The sequence below is a fragment of the Ambystoma mexicanum genome, chromosome 5q, assembly GCF_040938575.1.
Source record: "Ambystoma mexicanum isolate Mex_15411 chromosome 5q, UKY_AmexF1_1, whole genome shotgun sequence".
In the NCBI taxonomy this organism is placed as follows: domain Eukaryota; kingdom Metazoa; phylum Chordata; class Amphibia; order Caudata; family Ambystomatidae; genus Ambystoma; species Ambystoma mexicanum.
Window position 1 is genome coordinate 80,716,709 of NC_090933.1, and position 19,233 is coordinate 80,735,941.

At 48.2% G+C, this 19,233-nt stretch overlaps 1 protein-coding gene across 4 annotated transcripts in view; it reads right to left on the minus strand.

Annotated features, from left to right (window-relative positions):
* Positions 1 to 9,687: 9,687 nt before the first annotated feature.
* Positions 9,688 to 19,233, minus strand: part of TMEM245 (transmembrane protein 245) — a 956,632-nt gene continuing 947,086 nt past the window's right edge. For all 4 annotated transcript variants that reach the window (XM_069620553.1, XM_069620551.1, XM_069620552.1 and 1 more), the window contains one exon: positions 9,688 to 13,338. In XM_069620553.1, the coding sequence (XP_069476654.1) occupies positions 13,305 to 13,338 (34 nt within the window). In that variant the 3' untranslated portion in view covers positions 9,688 to 13,304. The remainder of the gene's footprint in view (positions 13,339 to 19,233) is intronic.

The following is a 19,233-nucleotide window of genomic DNA, read 5'->3' on the forward strand; positions in this document are numbered from 1 at the left end:
CACCAGACAGGAACGCCGTGGTAGCAGCGATCGCTATGGTTGAATGGATTCTGGGACGGTCGGGCAACGGTCAGTTTGCCAACCGGTGACAGTGCATGATGCAGCCAGAGAGCCATCTGGAAATGGTAGCCTTCGAGAGGGCCTTCCCATGGTTCACAGGTCCAAAGTTCACAAACAGCTGTGATGTCTTCTGAAAACTCTTCGTGAAGTCCACGTAGAACTTCAGCGCTCTAGCCACATCCAGCAAGTGCAAAGTCCTTTCAGCCGGAGACAAAGGCGACGGGAAGAAAACAGGTAACACCAAGGGCTCGTTGAGATGGAAGCCCGACGGCACCTTGGGCATGAAGGAGGGGTGCGTCCTCAGCACTACCCTCTTCTTGTGGAATGTCAGGTATGGAGGTTTACAGGAGAGGGCCTGGATCTCTCCCACTTGTCGTGCGGAGGTGATGGCCACAAGAAACTCTGCTTTCCACGACAGGAATTTCAACGGTGCCGAATGCAGAGGCTCGAATGGCGGGCCCATGAGTCTGGTCAGCACCACGTTGAGCTCCCACGCCGGGGCCTTCACTGGCAAGAACGAGCGGAACAGTCCTTTCATGAACTCCTTCACAAGGCGGGGCGACCACAGCGATGACCGCACCGGAGTTCTGGTGTAGCTGGAGATAGCCGCCAGATGGATCTTGATGGAGGCATGCACCAGCCCCGCCTTGGCCAGCGATAGCAAGTACGGCAGCACTTGAGGGGCCGTAATCCGTGTAGGGTTGATCTTCTGTGCACGGCACCAGACAGAGAACCTCTTCCATTTATGCCCGTAGCACTTAAGAGACGAGGACACCCTGGCCTTTGCAAGGACCTCCTTGCAGTCCGCCGGGATATCGTAGCATCCGAACTCTAGTGCTGCAGGAGCCAGAACTGCAGGTTCAGCGATCCCAGGTCGTGATGCAGGATGGCGTCTCCTTCCCTGGCGAGAAGATGTGCGTCTGTCGGCAGTTTGACTGGGGGGGGACGCTGACAAGTCCAGAAGGTCTGGGAACCATATCTGCCTCGGCCACGCCGGTGCGACAAGGATCATCTTGCACCGGGACCGTCTGAGTTGACTGATGAGTCGCAGAAGCAACGGCAACGGTGGGAACGCATACAGGAACAGGCCGTCCCAGGGGAAGGCGAATGCATTGCCCATGCTCCCTAGCTGGGGAAACCGGCTGGCGAACTTCCGGCACTTGGCGTTCGTCGCCGTCGCAAATAGGTCTATCTGGGGATTGCCCCATTGTCGGAATAGCAGATCCACTTGATCCTGCCGGAGTTCCCACTCTTGGCACGTGCGCAGCTCCCTGCTGAGCGAGTCGGCAACGGTGTACTTTACTCCTGCCAGGTGGAAAGGTACCAGTAACATACCCTGGGCAACGGCCCAGTGCCACAGATCCTGCGCTTCCTTGGATAGGGCTGGGGATCTGGTGCCCCCTTGCTTCCGGATTTAGAACATTGTGGTGGTGTTGTCAGTGAAGACCCTCACCACCTTGCCCTTGAGGGACAGGAGGAACGACCTGAGGGCCCAGAAAACGGCTCGGAGCTCCAGGACATTGATGTGTAGTGACCTCTCCTCCGGTAGCCAAAGGCCTGTTGCGTGGAGATCTCCGGTGTGCACTGCCCATCCTTCCAGGGAGGTGTCCGTCGTCACCGTCTCTTGATATGTCGGGGTCTGGAAGTCCATTCGCGCGTGGTTGCCCCACCACCGGATTGCTTGGCGAAACGTCTCGTTGAGGGAGATCTTGTCTTTGAAGCTGCCCGCTGCTTGCATCCAACAGGCGTCGAGGAACTCCTGTAGTGGTTGCATCCGCAACCTGCATAGGCGCACGAGGTAGATACATGACGACATCATGCTGAGTAGGTACTCGATGGGCCTCACCCTGACCGTGTCCATGGTCAACAGCCGTTGCACCTTGCCCAGGATGGCCTTCATCCTTTCCTCCGATGGCGAAGCCAATCGTGCCACTGTGTCGAGTCTGGCTCCCAGGAACAGGGCGTCTTGCTAAGGTACCAAGTGGGATTTCGCGAAGTTGATCGAGAATCCCAGATCCGTGAGCAATTGGATGGTCTTCGCTGTGTGTTTGACGGCGAGTTCCCTTGACTTTGCTCGGATGAGGCAATCGTCCAGGTAAGGGTATACGTGGATCCCAGGTAGGGGTATACGTGGATCCCCTGCATGCACAGCCGTGCCGCCACTGGTGCCAGGCACTTGGTGAAAACCCTGGATGCCGACTTCAAACCGAAGGGCAGGGCCTTGAACTGGTAGTGTCGCCCTTGGGCCACGAATCGTAGGAACATTCGATGTCCTTTGAGTATGGGGATGTGGAAGTAGGCGTCCTCCAAGTCCAGCGACGATCGGAAGTCGCCCTCCTCCAGCTGTCCCAGCACATGCGCTGCAGGGTGACCATCGGGAATTTCTGTGACTTGCTGTATTTGTTTAGACGACGAAGGTCCAGAATGGGTCGCCAACCGCCGGTCTTCTTTCGGACGAGGAAGTACCGCGAGTATACTCCGGAGCCCCGGATCCTCTTTGGGGCGAGTTCTAACGCGCCCTTTTCCAGCATTGCTCGCACCTCCAGAAGTAGTTGTGGCACATGGTTTTCCTTCCTGGCCACAGGTGGTAGACGGTACACTTTCTTTGGAATTCCAGATTGTGCCCGTGGGCCAGTGCGTCCAGCACCCAATGGTCGGTGGAGATGGATTCCCACGCGCTCATGAATTTCACCAGCCATCCTCACACTGGGGTGCTTGGGTGGGGGCCCGACGTCACGGCCGGTTCAATCTTGCTTCACGAGGCCTTGCCTCCTTGTTGACGACATCCTCCGGCCTTGCTGCAGCCTCTGTAGGCCTCTTGCGACAATGAGCGGGCCGCTTGGCGGTACGACCAGGAACCGCCACCAAATATTTTGGAGGCACCTTGAGAATTGCCTCCGGGGGTCCGAAAGGACGGACGTCGTTGATGGAGAGAACCCAAGGCCCGGGCCGTCTCGGTGTCCGCCTTGATGGCCTGTAGTGACTCATCCACTGCCTTGCCGAACAGGTTGTTCCCGTCGAAGGGCATGTCTAGTACCCTGGTCTGAACGTCCTGACAGAAATTGGTGGCCTTGAGCCAACGGCGAAGGCAAACGCTGTTGCCCATCTGTCGAAAACCGGTGTCGGCGATGTCCGTGGCCACTATGATGGCGTGGTCCGATGCCACCTCGCCTTCCCGTAGGATTTCAAGGACCTCTGCCCTCTTGTCGTCTGGCAGGAAATCCAGGACGGAAGCAATCTTAAACCACAGCTCCCTGTCGTAGCGCGCCACGATCACAAGGGCTTTGGCCGCTTTGATGCTCGTCGCTGCCGACGAGATGACTCGTCGTCCCATGGAGTTCAGCTTCTTCCCCTCACCGTCCGGTGGGGAAGTGGAAGTTGATCCCGTCGCTCCTGCGATTTCTTCTTGGCTGCTGCGGAGACCACTGATTCCAGGGAGGGCTGAGCTCTAAGGCACATGGGGGCGGAATCCGGGACCCAGTACTTCTTCTCATACCGGTGCCTCTTCGCAGGAGCCATGGACGGGTTCTTGAGCAGCAACAGTCCTTCGTCCCAGATGTCGTCCAGTAACTGGCCTCCCGCCGTTGGTAGAGGAAACCCTCCTTTTTCTGCTCCTCGGGACAAAGCTGGAAAAGTTCTGATGCCCTGGCGATCATGGCCTGAAAGGAGCCAATTTCGTCGGGAGGGGAGGCCCGGGCATGGGGTCATGGGAGATCCGTCCCGTCGTCACCATTGTCGTCGTCCGTCCCTGCCATCTCCGTTCCGGTCTCATCCCTCGGTGGAGGGGAAGGAGGTGAAGGCTGGAAAGGAGGGGGGAGGATGGATTTGCCTGCTCTTGTTCGGGGGGCTTCCCGACGGTCCAGGCACCGCTGGATCGTCTGCTGGGGGTAAGGGCAACCTTGTCCTTATCTCCGTACACAGGGTCTGGATAGCCATCAAGATTGTTCCTGAGTTGTCCTGTGACATCGGCATTGGTTGTGACGGCAGCGATGGCTGGGGAGTGGAGTCCTCCGTTTCCTCCACAGCCCACGGCTCCTCGTCTGCTTCACCATTGCGCTCTACGTCCGTCTCGTCGGGATCCCTCCCGTAGGACCGGACTTCCTCGAACCTCTTGTCCAGAATCTTTGCGACGGCAGCCAGCTCATCTTCAGAGGTGGTATCTGTGTCCGTTAAGGCTACCGTGTCCCCCTCTTTCTCCTCCCGGGGTTTCACAGGGGTCTTCTCTCTAGGCTGAAAAGATGATTTCCCTCCGGGGTGGCAGGGAAACACTAGGCCCGGCAGTCATCTCCACTGGGGTAGCCTCCACTGGCTTCACCAGGGCCGCCACGACTCCTTCGATCGAGGCCTTAGCCGGGTGAATCAGGGCCTTCGTGACCTTGGGCGCACCTGAGGCCTTCACCTTGGGGGGAAATTCTCTGCTTCGCTCCCCCTCGGCTGTCGCCGTCGGGATCGACCGGGGCTTCTCCCGAAGCTTACCCGGATTCTCCAACTTCCTCTTCACTGAGCCAGAGCGTTGGCTCGTGGTTGATGGTGTCGGTGACATTGCGCCCTGCCGGGCAGCCAAGGAGCCTGAACCATTGGTGCGCCCGCAGACTCGCGGTGCTTTGCCTTTTGTTGGGCCTCCGTCTCATGAGGGCCCTCAAAGGTCTTAGAAGACCTCTCGGACTTCTTCCTCTTCTCACCTGCTGCTGGGCTCTTCCCCTCCAGCCAGTTGGTGAGTCGAACGCAACGATCCTTCATTGTCCGTCCGGACATGTTCTTACAGAACACACAGTCCTTCTCCATGTGCGATTTGTCGTCCTGAAGGCAGTAGAGGCACCGGGTGTGCTCATCATCCTTGAAGACATTCTGCAATCCGCATCCCGGGCAGTTCTTGAATAGCTTGGATCCAACAGGCGTCGTCTTTCCTTTGTCCTGGGCCATGACCACGCGGGGGAAGGCCTCAAAGATCTTCTGGAATCCTCCAAGAAATGAAAAATCGATTAAAATTCGCCCTTGAGGGGCGTAGAAAAATTCCGAAACGGGTTCCCGTTGATCGGAAGTAGAATCGGTGGAGCTTCAGGCTTGATTGACCGAAAATATAACTGTAAACTCTTCGAAAAAACACAAAACGCAGTAAAAGCTCAAGAGCTATAGCACGAGGACTCCCAACACTTGAACGTTCAGTAAAAATCTGAAGATGGCTGCCAGAGGAGGGGCTTAGGTAGAGGGCAGTCATTGGCTGGGGGCAGTGTGACCCAGAGACCAGTGATTGATATTAGTAGAAATACAGTTCAGAAACAAAACAAACTGATTTTTTCTTTACCGAGGATTCCCAGCCTGACGACGAGGAATATTCATGAGCATGTGAATCCATGCCAGGCCCCATGCTGGAGAAATATGAATCTACACAGACTTGTATCGGACTACAGTTTTTGTGCTTGTGTTTATTTTACCAGTATGTGCACGTTTCCCAGTAATTTACTCCTGTTTATGACAAGCCCTGACTGCATTTCCGTTCTTGTGGTTTATTTCTGCCAAGTGCCTGAGTGTTCTCCTGTGATTGTATTTTGTCCATGACAGAAGCCTGGTCATTATAGCCTCAACCTCCTTGACTTTCTTTAATTCATGCCTGAGTCTATTTGGTTACTGCATTGATGCTTCTCTGTTTGGTTTCAGCATTATCTGCTCACTTAATTTTGTACTTTTATCTCTGTAGTTGCTTGTCTCCTGACACACTAGACATTGCCCACCTTGTACCCTGTGTTTCTGCACTGTATGGATAGCAGACATTGTGTCTATAGTGTGTGTGGATATGTGACCCTGTCTTGCTACGAGTACCTGTGTTGAGTTCCTGTTCTGCGCCTCTAGACTGCGTGTATTTGTGTATGTAAGTATGGTATCAGTGGTGTTGTGGAACTCCAACAATGCTCCTGCCAAGAAAAAAAGACTCAATTTCCCTCCAGAACCTGGCCAACCTGCCTGATAACTAAACCTGTTCCCAGTCCAGGCAACAGCTGCCAGTTTCGAAGGCAGTGTAATCTTTAGGCCACCACTGACCCTTTCGTCTCTTTCTGAGATCTTCCTCCCCTCACCAGTACCATTCTGGCCTCCCCTTTTCATCTATTGTCCCTGCCTATTTTTGCCCACTTTTCCTGTAATTTCCCATCCCCCTGCCTGTCACCAAGCCTCCTTGGGCCCTGGGATCCCCCAGAAACCAGTTCCCCCTGTTGTGTTCATCATGGGAATGAGTGTGGACAAGCTCTGGAGGAGGGGGGGGGGGGGCGTAACAGCTGTGGAGAGAGGACCCGCCCTGCCTGCGTTTGCCCACTTGTCCTAAGACCATGTGATTTCCCCTCGCCATTCCTGTCACCAAGCCTCCTTGGGCCCTGGGAAAAGCCCAGAAACCAGTTCCCCACGTTGTGTTCATCACAGGGAGGGGTGTGGACGAGCTCTGGAGGGGGGGAGCAACATTTGAGAAACCTGAAGGTGTCTGTCATCAAGGTGGCCAGGACACGGCCATCGCTTTTGGATCCAGTTCATGGGAGTGGACCAGTGCGGAAGGATCCCCTGGATGAGGGGTCTTGTGGAAGTGGGAGACAGAAGGATGAGACAAGGGGTATACACGCATTTCTCCAACCTATTTTTGGTCGTGGTACTTTTCATCGCTGGATTCTACATCGCCAGAAAACCGTTTTTTTAATTTTTTTTATTTTGGGGGGTGTTTTGTTGGGGTATTATTATAATAGTAAGGGGGGGTTTGGGAGGAAACCCCCCCCCCCATAATAAATAAAAAACAAAAACAGGGTTTCTGGCGATGTAAAATCCGGCGATGAAAAGTACCACAAGCAAAAATAGGTCGGCGAAATCACGTAGAACCAGACGAGGTATCCCCTTTCCCTATAACACCTCTTCCCCATCATCTTACCAGGTAGGATACCTTGAAACTCAACCCCACACCCCCCTCCTGACACAAACACTTTCTCACGGACAGCCCACCATGAGCGACAATGGACTAAAACCAGAGCCGTATACCTGACATGTCCCAACATCATGGACAGGCAAGGTCAGGCAATTACGTATCATTACACACACCTGACTTCCATCACACTTCCCCACACGGATCAAAGGCAGAGCACCCAAGCACACTCTGAGCGTGGCAAAACACACGAGGAGACAGCAGTTCCAAGATGGCAGTTTAATACAAGGAGAAAGACGGAGAGACCAGAGAGGATAACAAGGAGGGAAGTGCCCTTGGACTCTAAAGACTGTTACTTTCGTGAACCTAAGAAACCGAAGACCAGGAACGAAGGCTGTGCAAACCTGTGCAGTGTGTCAGAGGTACCCGGTGCTCTCCCGCATTGATAACCCAGGCAGGGAGGAGCATTTGCCGCAGTGGTACTATCCTTAGCTCATACAACAAAGCAGCGTCAGAAAAGACAGCACAGCTGGTGAGTCGGAGAGACTGATGCCGAACCAGCTTGTGTTTTGAATCACGGTTGCAAGCGTCAACTTTGTATAAAGAGAACAGTGTGAAAGGCGTTGGTGATGAGTGACGCAAATGTAATTGGAAACTAACCAGAGTAATTGGACTTTGGGAGGTCAAGCCAAGGTACCAAGAGCGGTCTGGCGCCACGTGGGCGCTTATTCGAAAGTCTGTTTAGTATCCAACTGATGCTGAGTGTAAGAAAAGGAAGATTGAGATCAAAGTGGTCATGCAGTGGGTCAAGCTAAATCCTGTGCACATTTGAAAGTCTTCTATAGTTTAAAGTACATCGCCACTGGTCCTAGCCCGGCTGAGGGAGACTAATTGAGGGGGATCCAACCTGGAACTTTTGAGTTGAACTTTTGCTTTGAAGGGATGCGAGCCTGGCTGAGGGGGATCAAGGGCGAACACCTGAACTGTGTACATGCGAAATACTCAAGGGGAAAGAACGTTTCCTTATTGTGTTGTGCAGCAGACCCTCCGAGTCAAGAGACTTGCAAGTAAAAAGGCTTGAGCACAGAAGGTCTTGAACTGTGGAAACTGAACTGTAGCCTTGTGACCCAGAAGCTTGAGTGTGTGCTTTGCTTTAGTTACCCTCCTTGCCCTGTGCTGAAACTGTGGGGAAGGGAGGCCGAGCCTCCTGACATATCATTTTGGGAACACTTCTTCCTTTTTCCTTGACCATTACCCCACATTATTTGTAAATGAGTGGCAACGATTGGCAATCTTTTTAGTATAGGCCCTTTTAATTTGACAAAACTCCACTAGGACTGCATTATTATTATTTGATGGTCGTAACTTGCTCCCATCTGTAGATTTAGGTTTAGATAGGAGTTTATCACACCCTTGCGAAAGTGTCAAACACTCTGAACTGTGGTCACTTTTGTCTGTCATACTATTGACACCATGCGTTTCTTACAAATAGCTGTGGAGAGACCGGTCCTGCCTGTGTTTGCCTACTTGTCTTACACCCTGTGAGTTCCCTTGCCATTCCTGTCACCAAGCCTCCTTGAGCCCTGGGAACAGCCAGAAACCAGTTCCCCCAGTTGTGTTCATCACAGGGGTGGGCAAGCTCGGGGAGCGACAGCCTCAGAAGCATGTGGAGAGAGGAACTCAGAGCTCTTTATTGGTTGCTGGCAGTAGTGTGCTGAACATGTGGGTGGGGGGGGGGAAGAGAAGCTGCAGAGGCCCTTTAGCAGGTACCCTTCTCTCTGTCTGAGCTTCTCCTTCTCCCTTTCCCTCCCCTTTATCCCCAACATGCTCTATATTTCCACCAGTCAGCCTCTCAGCCACCTCTGCTCTTCCATCTCTCTTTCTCTTCCCCCTTTCTCCTTCTTTCTCAATCCTTCTCATTCCCTTTCTCTTTCTCCTCTTCACCTTCTCTCAGCCCACACCCTCTCTACCAGCCCATTCTCTCCCCTCTGCCAGTCGTTCCCAAACAACTATTTTTCTTGCTCCACACTTTCTCTCTCATCACTCTCCAGCTGCCCATTATTTCTTTTCTCTTTCCCCATCTCTCATTGTCTCTTCTCCTTCCCAGCAGCCTCCCCATTCAGCGTGCAACTTTTCCCTTCTTCCCTTGGTGCCCCCTGCAACCAAGAGGGGAGAGGGACAGGCCCCCAGTTCCCATGAAGGTGGGTGTACCTAGCCTGTGTGGCCTGCTGTTTTTCCGCCTTGTGACCGCAGCCCTATTCAGACAATCCGTGTCCAGTGGGCCTAGCATACTTTGCCAGCAATAAGCCTACTTCTCTGCCAGTAATACATCTATTCCTGATTTCTGATTGTACAAACACTTTGGTGCATTCATTGGTGTTCACATTCTTCAGGATAGCCTTCGTGTTATCGCCAGAGGGAGTACCCAGTTCACCTGCATACACAATGCACCCTCCCCTGTTGATCCCTGTTCCAAAGTTGTGGTTTTGCCTGGGGTCTCCCACATTGCCTTACCCATTTTGCCCTCCTTCCTAATCCACAAAGGTGATGCATGTCATGGTGGCCGCAATATGCGTCTCCCCGGTGTATTGGTAGATTGGACAAATGGTATTGACCCAATGTAGTTTACAATGCTCAATTTTCCAAAAATGTTCCTAAAAATACAAAGATACTACTCATGCAGCTTGTCACAAAAATGTTACACATTGAGAATTATGAATGTAGGCCACTTATTTTGGTGCCTGAGCCCCATTTATTTTCCCAGGTGAAGGTCTCTGTGTGCCCAGTCACCTAATCTTAACGGCATGAAAAGTACATAATCAAAACGGTTTGAATCATTTCTGGGAATTAGCAAAATAACAAATAAACATGTGTGGAAACAAAGCTCTGCAAACTTGCACACTGTGAAGGGTAAAGCAATGTTCCCGATAATAATCGAACATTTTACTGTACGGTGCATTGTACATTCAGACATTGGCATCAGGGTAACTACACGCATCAGTGTCAGCAATACAAAGAATAGTAAGCATACCCTAATTAGAGCATTGGAGGCAAACAAAACCACAGTTACAATACACATTGGAAGATGCAAGTCCTTGAATACAAAACACACCTGAAAGACATGCTAACTAAATGCTTTCTAAACTAGTGCAATAATCATCGAACTTTTCCATTGGACAATAATTAACAAATACTGATGCGCACCAATGTTTCGGTTCATTTTATGGCATGTGAAGACTCGTATGACAAAAGCCATCCTATGCCAAAGCAGAGGCTTATTGGCACCAGTATCACTCTTTACCAGATATATCCTTGCATGTCCATGTTCAGTACTCTGATCTTATTCTTGGAGTTAACTTATATACTCGAGTACAACCTTTACGGTCAGTTATTTTCTTCTCAGATTTGATATAGCATCGATATGTTAAAGTTGCATCAGACCAACATTTACAAGTTACGCCATTATTATGTATGCCATGCGCAGGTTTCTATGACTGAGTTCTGTCGTTATATACCTAGTACAGTTTCACATAATGATGAACTACCCTCATGTGCCAGTTGCAGATACATATACCCACAGATTACTATTGCATGGCAGATAGTCGGCTATGCCTGGCTGCAGCCAATATATGGCATGTTATAAGTTTGTTTCCCCATATAATTCTCATAAATCAAGGAGCATGCATCACATTCCAAGAGTATTACTTGACAAAGCAATAGGTAATGCAAGCATTTCCAGTCGACAGGCCCTGTGATTATATTATAAAATGCCAAAATATGAAGATAATAAGATTTATCATGTCAATAAGGTTGGAGCTTCTTCCCACTCGATCTAGAATTGGTGCATGGGAAAAGATACTGTATTCCCTACGTTTGTGTAGATTTTGTCTAGGAGAGATTGAAACCCTGAGACATTTGTTAAACTGTGAGGAAATTAAGGAACTTTACCTAAAGGGTTATCTTAGACTATTTCTACAACGATCAAATGTGGAGTATGTTATATTCAGGGAATTATATGACATTGAATTATAAAATGTACTACATTTGGTTGAGGCTACTGGATCCTTTTAATCAGTTAGGTATGAGTAACAGTGGTCACATTCCATAATACATTTTTTCCTTGATGCTGGGATTCGTTTTAATAATGTATTGTATGATGATGTATAGTAATGACGTATGCAATGTAATGTTTTATAGATGCAAATGAGTTGTATTTGAAAGTATTGATATTCATGTGTATTATTGTGTAAAAGGTTTATGTAACTATAAGAACACAAATATAATTTTAAAAAAACGTGTCAAAGAGCCATGTACCTAGTGATGACATAACCAAGTAGAGCAATCTTATACCAGGTGTAACTTCACATGCTTAAGTACAGCAATTAGGTACAATGTAGAGCCCGATATGCCCAGAAAAAGGCCTCATTCTCAAGAACTGCCTCAATGCCCACGTAAAGCCATACAGGTATTACGTGGCAGGTGTGGCCTCAGATTCCCATATATCAATATTGCATGGCCAGGTGCAGGCATCAGAGGCGAAATGCAGGCTCATATCCCCTGTCAATCACTTCCTGTGCCAGGTGCAATATGATTTTTACATGATTTTTACAAATGCAGTCATCGAATGATAGAGTAATTCCCTATGTTATTGTTCTGCCAGCTCGCACCAGGGAACACCATCAATTGCCGGGTGCATCCATCCAATATTAAGGTGTATATAACATGACACTCTTTGCTAGGCGCATCCTCATATTTCAAAGTACTATCATCATATAATAGATTTATGTGCAGGCAAAACCATATATGGCCACACACTGTGGAATGTCGTGTCTTTGAGGATAAAATACGAATTAAATGCGAGTCTGGTGGCAGGGCAGCGTCCCAGGGATACCTGTATCACTGGGGGAAATCGCACACACACAGGTTGCCAGTCTCTAGGGAAGGCGGCCAAAAACAGCATGTGACAGGGTCTAGAGTAAACATGAAAAAGCAGATGCCAAAGTTCGGAATGGGCAGGGACAAGTGCAGGAAGGAGGGGAAGACAGATCCTCCATCGCATGAGTATCTGTGCTGCCTCCATTTCCACCTTTATCAGCATGTACCCTAATTTAAACGTCTTCCCATTAGTCACAACCTTCAGAGCATGCAACTGTCACTACTCTTGAGTATAGTGCAACAAGTCCTGTTTGCCAAGGCAAATATAATGTCTGGTTTAGACATAAAATGGAATACATCTATTGTTGCGCACATGGAGGTAAAACATGTTTATGCTTGTAAAAAAAGGTGCTGTGCAGGTAGGGTTAGCCGTAGGAGGTACTATACGCAGTTGGCCAACTATTGTCCAGGCAGTTCGCCATTAATGAAAAGGAATTAAGGACACATGTTTTTTCAGGATATTATTTTTGGTTGTCTGAACCCCACCAAAGAAAAGGCAGTGGCAGCTTTAGCTAGGAGAGGCTCGGATGGGCGATTTTGTATATTTATAATGCACTTGCCAATTCTGGCAAGCACCTAGGGGCAAGAGAAACCTAGCCGGCAAATAGGTTAACCCTGTAGTTATAACTGTTCAGAAAATATTTTATTCAGAAGTTAAACATGTTTTTTTTAGAATAGTGGTTTCCCAATTTTACCCAAATCCTCCACCCCCTTTCAAAAAACTCTCTTGAAGCATGTAAACATAAGCTACTTTAAGAGCAGTGACACAATGTGGCATTTAAAAAACATGTAAACGACAAATGTAACAGAGACCTGAAAGGCAGAAAAATCTCTGTTCAACATAATCTCAAGTTGTTTGTGAAGGGTTGTTCTGAAGGAGTTTGAGAGACAACATGTCTTCTTTTCAATAACCAACAGAATTAGTAAAGTGCTGTGAATTGAAATGTGGTGGTTAGAAAAAAGATATGCAAAAGAGCTGAGCAGCAATTCATCTATGCATATTGTACGTTCATACCTATAATCTCTGAACATTGTAGTGGTATTGAGAATATTAATAATTCTTCCAATGGATACCACAAAACAATGGAGCTGTGGCTTCTTTTGTGTCAGCACCTAGCTCCGGTGCATCATTTGATTTGAGAAATAAATAAAATCAACGCTTCAAACAACATTATATGGTTGTGAAAGTAGATATACGGAGCAATGTGCACCAGATGTCCGCTTGCTGTCAAAGGGGCCGGGACATAAGGCCAGTAGGGCTTTTCCTTCATTTATAATGTCTCTCACGCTTCATCAATGCGCAAAAACCTGAGGTTCACAAGGCCACAACTTGTTTTGCTAGAAGAGCCTGTGGAAAAGGCAGGGTGACCTCTTCACCGATGATGGCAGTCAGGCTTAATTTAGGAGTCTGTCACTTCAGTTCATCAAGGTTGTCCACAAACGGCCTGCAAAATAAGTTTCAGAATTAGAAAAACAGGACAATCCTGAGGGAGTTTCCAACATAAAACGTTCATTGTATGCAAATAAAAATCAGAATTATAAAAATTACACAAATACGCATTCTGGACAATCTATGGCTGATAACACATCCATTGCAGTTCTGAGCCAATGCACAATGACATCTTAAAAGGAAAATGTACTTACTATGTGATGCAATTTCTATGGCTTATTCTCTCACTTATTCCTCAACATGATCAATATCCTGCAGTGCAAACTGTTCTCAGAAAACTTTCAGCAGCAGGTGTAGTGCAGCTCAGCATCAAAAACATCCGATGATCAGCTTCCTAGATAGTGGAAATGACAGCACGGACCTACAAAACGAGCACAGTATTCCCTATGACTTCAATTTCCCCAAGTTTAGCAGCTGAGAGATCCTCTAGTAGGGAGAATTTGAAAAGGAATTGTATATATTTTTATTTTATGCTCTTGAAAGCGGGGTAGGTTGCGAGTGTGTTCAGGAATCTGTGGGAGTAGACCGGTGGATGACACTCCCCCTTTCCATATACGGCAGGATCTCCTTGGTCAAGTTGGTGCGGTTACCCACATTTCTATATGTTTTTCTCAATGTTCCCTTAGTGGCCCAGAGGTCGTTCTTTAAGGAATTGAAAACTATAATTTCAAGGTTCATATGGGTACGTAAACAGCCCTGGGTATGATGGGAGAAGCTCATTGTTCCGCTGGATAGAGGGGGGGTTGCACGTCTTGACTGAGTCCTACTATCTAGAAGCCCAAGCCCACTTCCTGTCTTATTGGTACACCCCAAACCAGACAGGTCACATGTCCAGATAGAGAGGGCCCTTGCAGCGCCATCACCTTTGAGGGCAGTTTGGCCGGGGCGAGAAATAATATAGAAAGTACGTGCATAGTCTGGCGGAAACTGGAATGTAAAATAAATACAGGGGCTCTTCACCCCCACTCCTCCCCATTACAGACATACCCTCGATATAACATACTAGCGAAAAAGGTTTTATGCAATGTATGGGGAAATTGGGTCTGACTAGGTTTCAAGACCTGTTCTCCCAAGGCCAATTTATGACTCTGGACAGCTTTAAAGAACTGGGAGGTACCTTGCCGCATGTACATATTTCTTTATTTCAGAATCGGAAACACACTGCAGGGGGATGTTTGCCTCCTTCCCCAGGCCACCAGACACCTCACGGCTACTCCACTCGACTATAATGACTGAGGGAGCTGAGAAATTGGGTTGAAGCTTATACACAAGAATAATGGAGGGCAAACTGGGGTGGTCGGAGGAAGCAAACTGTAAATAAAAGGACACACTAGGACGTCCGATACAAGATGAAACTTGGCAGTACTGCTGTAAACAGACTAGAAGGGTTGCCCTTATTAGCCGGTTTAAACTCTTACACTTCAAATTCCTACATCAAACCCAACATACACTGTCGTCCATTCACAAATGTATCCCAAGCAATTCAGAGGAATGTATGAGACGTGCCTACACGCCAGCTACCTTGGTACATCTTGCCTGCCAATGCCCGCCGATAATGAATTTCTGGACTGAGGTTCTCTCTACAATAGGTGAGATTATAGGTGAGCGAGTGTAGCTTCACCACTAGTCGCATTGCTGGGATATATGAAGGAGCTCCCGGCATGCAAGACGTTTAGCAGGACTTCTGTTAGTCCTAGCAAAACGGCAAGTAGCAATGGCTCGAGTTAGAGGGCCTCCTACTAAGAAAGGTAGCTAGTTGAAGGATATTATGTACTGTCACGATATGGAATCGGCCAACGAAACTTGACACCTGTATGTGTAAGGCTAAGAGACATATGGGACCCATACAAAGATTACGTGCACTCAAGGGCACAACCTATTTCTGATAGTTCAATTTCTCACCCCAGTAATGCCTGAAAATGAATGTGAATTACTGAAATATTATATTGTTGCACTGTCATTGTCCCAAATGGGTTGGGAAGCTGTCTTCTTTGTTGTTACAAAATAATGGAGAGAATAAAAAAAAAAAAAAAAAAGGAATCCGTGGAAGTCAAATCAATAGAAAGAACATTATACTGTAATTTTTTCCTGCAAAGGGATTGCATCCTCCTACAGATTCCTCATCTTGACAGACTCCCAGAGCAGTATTAGGCAGTCGGTGGGGGGCAGAAAGAAAAAAACCTTACAACAGGAAACTTTGAAAGAGCACCCACCAAAACAGGAACAATTACCAGCAAGCTAATCCAAGCAGTAATCTTTGGAAAATGTGTGTAATGAGGACCATTTGGCCACCTGGCAACTATCTATCAGCAGCACCCCTCTATGTAAGGCTGAAGTAGCTGCCGCTCCTCTGGTAGAATCTTCTCCTTACCTGCTTTTTCATATCATTTGGAAATACAGAGCACTATCCAGCACACAATTGTCTGCTTGGCTACAGCTCTGCCCAGCCAGTTCAGAGGAAAGGACAAAAAAAGGTATTCATTACGATGGAAAAAAGCCAACCTGGCCACATAAAAACTCAAAGCCCTATTGGTGTAACTTTTGTAACCTTTCCTGTTCCTTAAAAGGATGAGAAGGGAAAATTGCAGGTGAATTTTCTGGTTAACATTAAAGTCAGACAAGACATTTTCTCTTGACAAATGCAGATGGGGGGATTAGACAAATGTGGCAGTATCTCATTAACATGCTTAGCCAACATGAGGGCCACTAAAAATACTGTTTTCAATTTAAGAAGGCTAAGAGAGCATAAATGCACGGGCTTGAAGGGGGAACCCATAAGGAATGTCAGAATCGGGTTAAGGTCCCAAGGCGAAACCACAAACTGTGTAGGTGGAAACATTTGTATCATGCCCTTCAAGACTTGGGCAACCAAAGGAACAGTAAAAAAAACGAACCTTGTTCCAGAGATCTTTTAAAAATAGAAAGTGCTGGTAAATATCACTTAACCAAACCCATCTGCAGTCATTGTCTTGCCAAAGACAGCAACATTTCCAAGACTGAGAATATAAATCACGGCAAGGGGTCCAAACTCCTCCTGTGCCAGCATTCATACATCCTCCACTTCCACTTAGAGACTTAGTAGCAGGTCTGCATCCAAACAGCAGCAGCTCAAGGACCTAATTATCCAGCTCCCAGACCCTATACCTCATGCTCTCAACAGCCATGCATGCAGGCTGAGAGTGGGAATTTGGGTGAAGCACCAGAAACCCTGACTGGGATAGCAGGTCTGGCCTGAAGGAGACACACAGCTGAACAGATGGCCATCTCAGAAAGGTTCAGCTACCATGTCCTCCAAGAGTAATCCAGGGGGATTAGAGTCAAGCAATATCTTCAATTACCTCAATATCCTGAGAGCCACGGGATGACTAATATTGGTGCAAATATAGTGAAGCCCGAAAGAAATCTCCAGAGGAAATTCCCTCAAACAGAATCTCTGGGAAAAACTCCCACTCACTGAGATCGAGCCATGCCTACTCAGGGTGCCTACCACCATTCTCAATGTAGACCAAGAGGGCATCTTCGAAAGCCCAGAACCATAACTGCAAAGCTTCCATGCACAAAGTCATTGACCTCACATACCGCCCCTTGTGGGGTAGTGAATCGATACAGTGTGGTCTGTCAAAATCAGGACACTTTTCCTCTATATGGAGGTGGCGGAAAGCCATCACTGCTAGTCTGTTTGCCCGCAGCTCCAGAAGACTGATGTGCCAACATGTCCTCTGCATGGGACCAACGCTTACTCACCTTGAGAACCTCGAGAAGAGCACCCCAAACTTTCAGAGCAGGGCAATCTTGGTCTATGACTATGACTGCCACACTGGCTCCCCTGCTATTGGGGTATTCCGGCAACACCACCACCTCAGATCCTTGGGTACCTTTCTTGAAACTCAAAGAGGATTTGCCAGGTCGCCAGAGATTTGAGACTTTTGGCTGCAAAGCAGCCACTAACAAAAACACAACCTCAACCTTCCCTATGGCACCAGGGAGTTGCATGATGCTATGAAGCCAGACAGTGGAGAAAGGTTGAAGCTGGCAGCATGCTTATTGTCTCGAGCAACACAACCATCTGACAAATATTGTTGCCTCTCTCTCTTTGGGGGAGGCATTCTCCACCAGTCTCCAGGACTGCTCTGATGAATTGAAGACATTTCAATGGTGTTGACTAACACTTTTGGAAATTCAGAGAAAAACTGATTGTGCAATAGTCAGTGGTGCCCTTGTGGGGACTCAGCACCTGCTCCAGCAAATGGGCTCAAAGGAGCCAGTCATTCAGGAAGGGAAAGACATGAATCTTGTCCCACCTGAGACAATCCAACAACAACACCTTCAGCTTGGTGTTAACCCTGGGAAGGAGTTCCAGCCAAAAGGAAGCACCTTAAACTGATAATGGGTTCCAACTACCACAAACCTAAGGAACCTACTGTGCTTTGGATTGATCGGCACATAGAAATAAGCGTTCTGGAGGCCCATCAACACAACAGTTCTGGCTCTGTAGAGCCTTGAATATTTTTTCAGGGCAATTATCCGCAATTTGTCCTTTCCTCTGGAACTTGTTCAAGCCTCTGAAGTCCAGGAAAGAACGCAATGCGCAACCCTTCTTTGGAACCAGAAAGTACAGCCAGTACCACCCTAACCACATCACTGAGCGGGAAGTGCTTCCACAGCTCCCTTGACCAAAAGGAAAGCCAGGTCCTCCATAAATGAAGTCTCTGGATCCCTATAAGAGATAGATGGAGATTTTGGGACTCCAGACTTGCTGGCCTGCCACTAATTGACAGACAGATTGATGACCTTTAGCGTGACCAGAATGGGGAAGGTATTCTCAAATAAACTTGCAAAAGGAAAGCACTGAGGCACAAACGCTGTACGGGAATGGCTCTTATGAGAATCTCTATCCGAGCCAAGTCAGAAGCATCTCAATTGGGACTGTTTTAGCAAGGCAAACTGCAATTTCCATCTGTGAGCAAAGAATGCAAAGCACATGAAACGTCGACCTCAAGTGGTAGAGAAGCAGCAAGAGAGAAGTTTGCTGAACTGCCAACCTTAACTGTTTTGTCGTGACCTTGGACTCCTTGAACTTTTAGGGATTTGTCGACCTCAGCACCAAACACGTTGATCCCATCGAATGGAATGTCCAATAATTTGGACTGCACAAATGCAGCAATCCCGATGGTGTCATCCAAGAAAGTCATTGAAGCAGAGATGCCTTACTCATAGATCTACTAATGTCATGATTCCTGCCCCTCATGTCTCCAGCCCTCCAAGATGTCGTGCTGGAGCAAGGCCACGATCACCTACATGGCCCTCAAGGGCCTCTCCATCCCTCCAAAGACCCGCTTGGAGTCAGACTTGGCGCTTGTGGCACCAGACTCACTCACTCCCATAGGATAACATTGGGGATTGGACTTGTAGTGCATTGATGGGGACAAGATGGATGCCCCCACATATTTCGGTTCCCAGAACTGCATGTGCAGTCTAGTCTTTTGGGTGTGGTTCAGCCTAGAGACACGTGGGATACCCATAGACTATTTAAGCCAAGCCCATGCTGAGAAACATGCTTTGTGTTTTCTGCACCTGCAGCGTGACACTCACAGTGTTCGGATCGGTCTCCAGTAGGCCTGCATCTTTTTTCTGCGCTCAGCTCCTGCAAGAACAAGAACACTGTTAGGAACAGCCTTACCTTTGAGCGCTTCTGCCCATCATTCATCGCTTCTTCTCTTCTGCGGGCATCTTGGGCTGTGTCATTCCCATCCCGGCACGCCGCTTCCTAAGGAAAAAGGAAAAGAACAGAAAAAAGGCATTAGTAAGCATTTAGCAAATCTTCGCTTATTTTTAAAGACTATATGAGCTTCAAACGCTTACCTGAATCCTAGCCACGCTGGGGGAACTC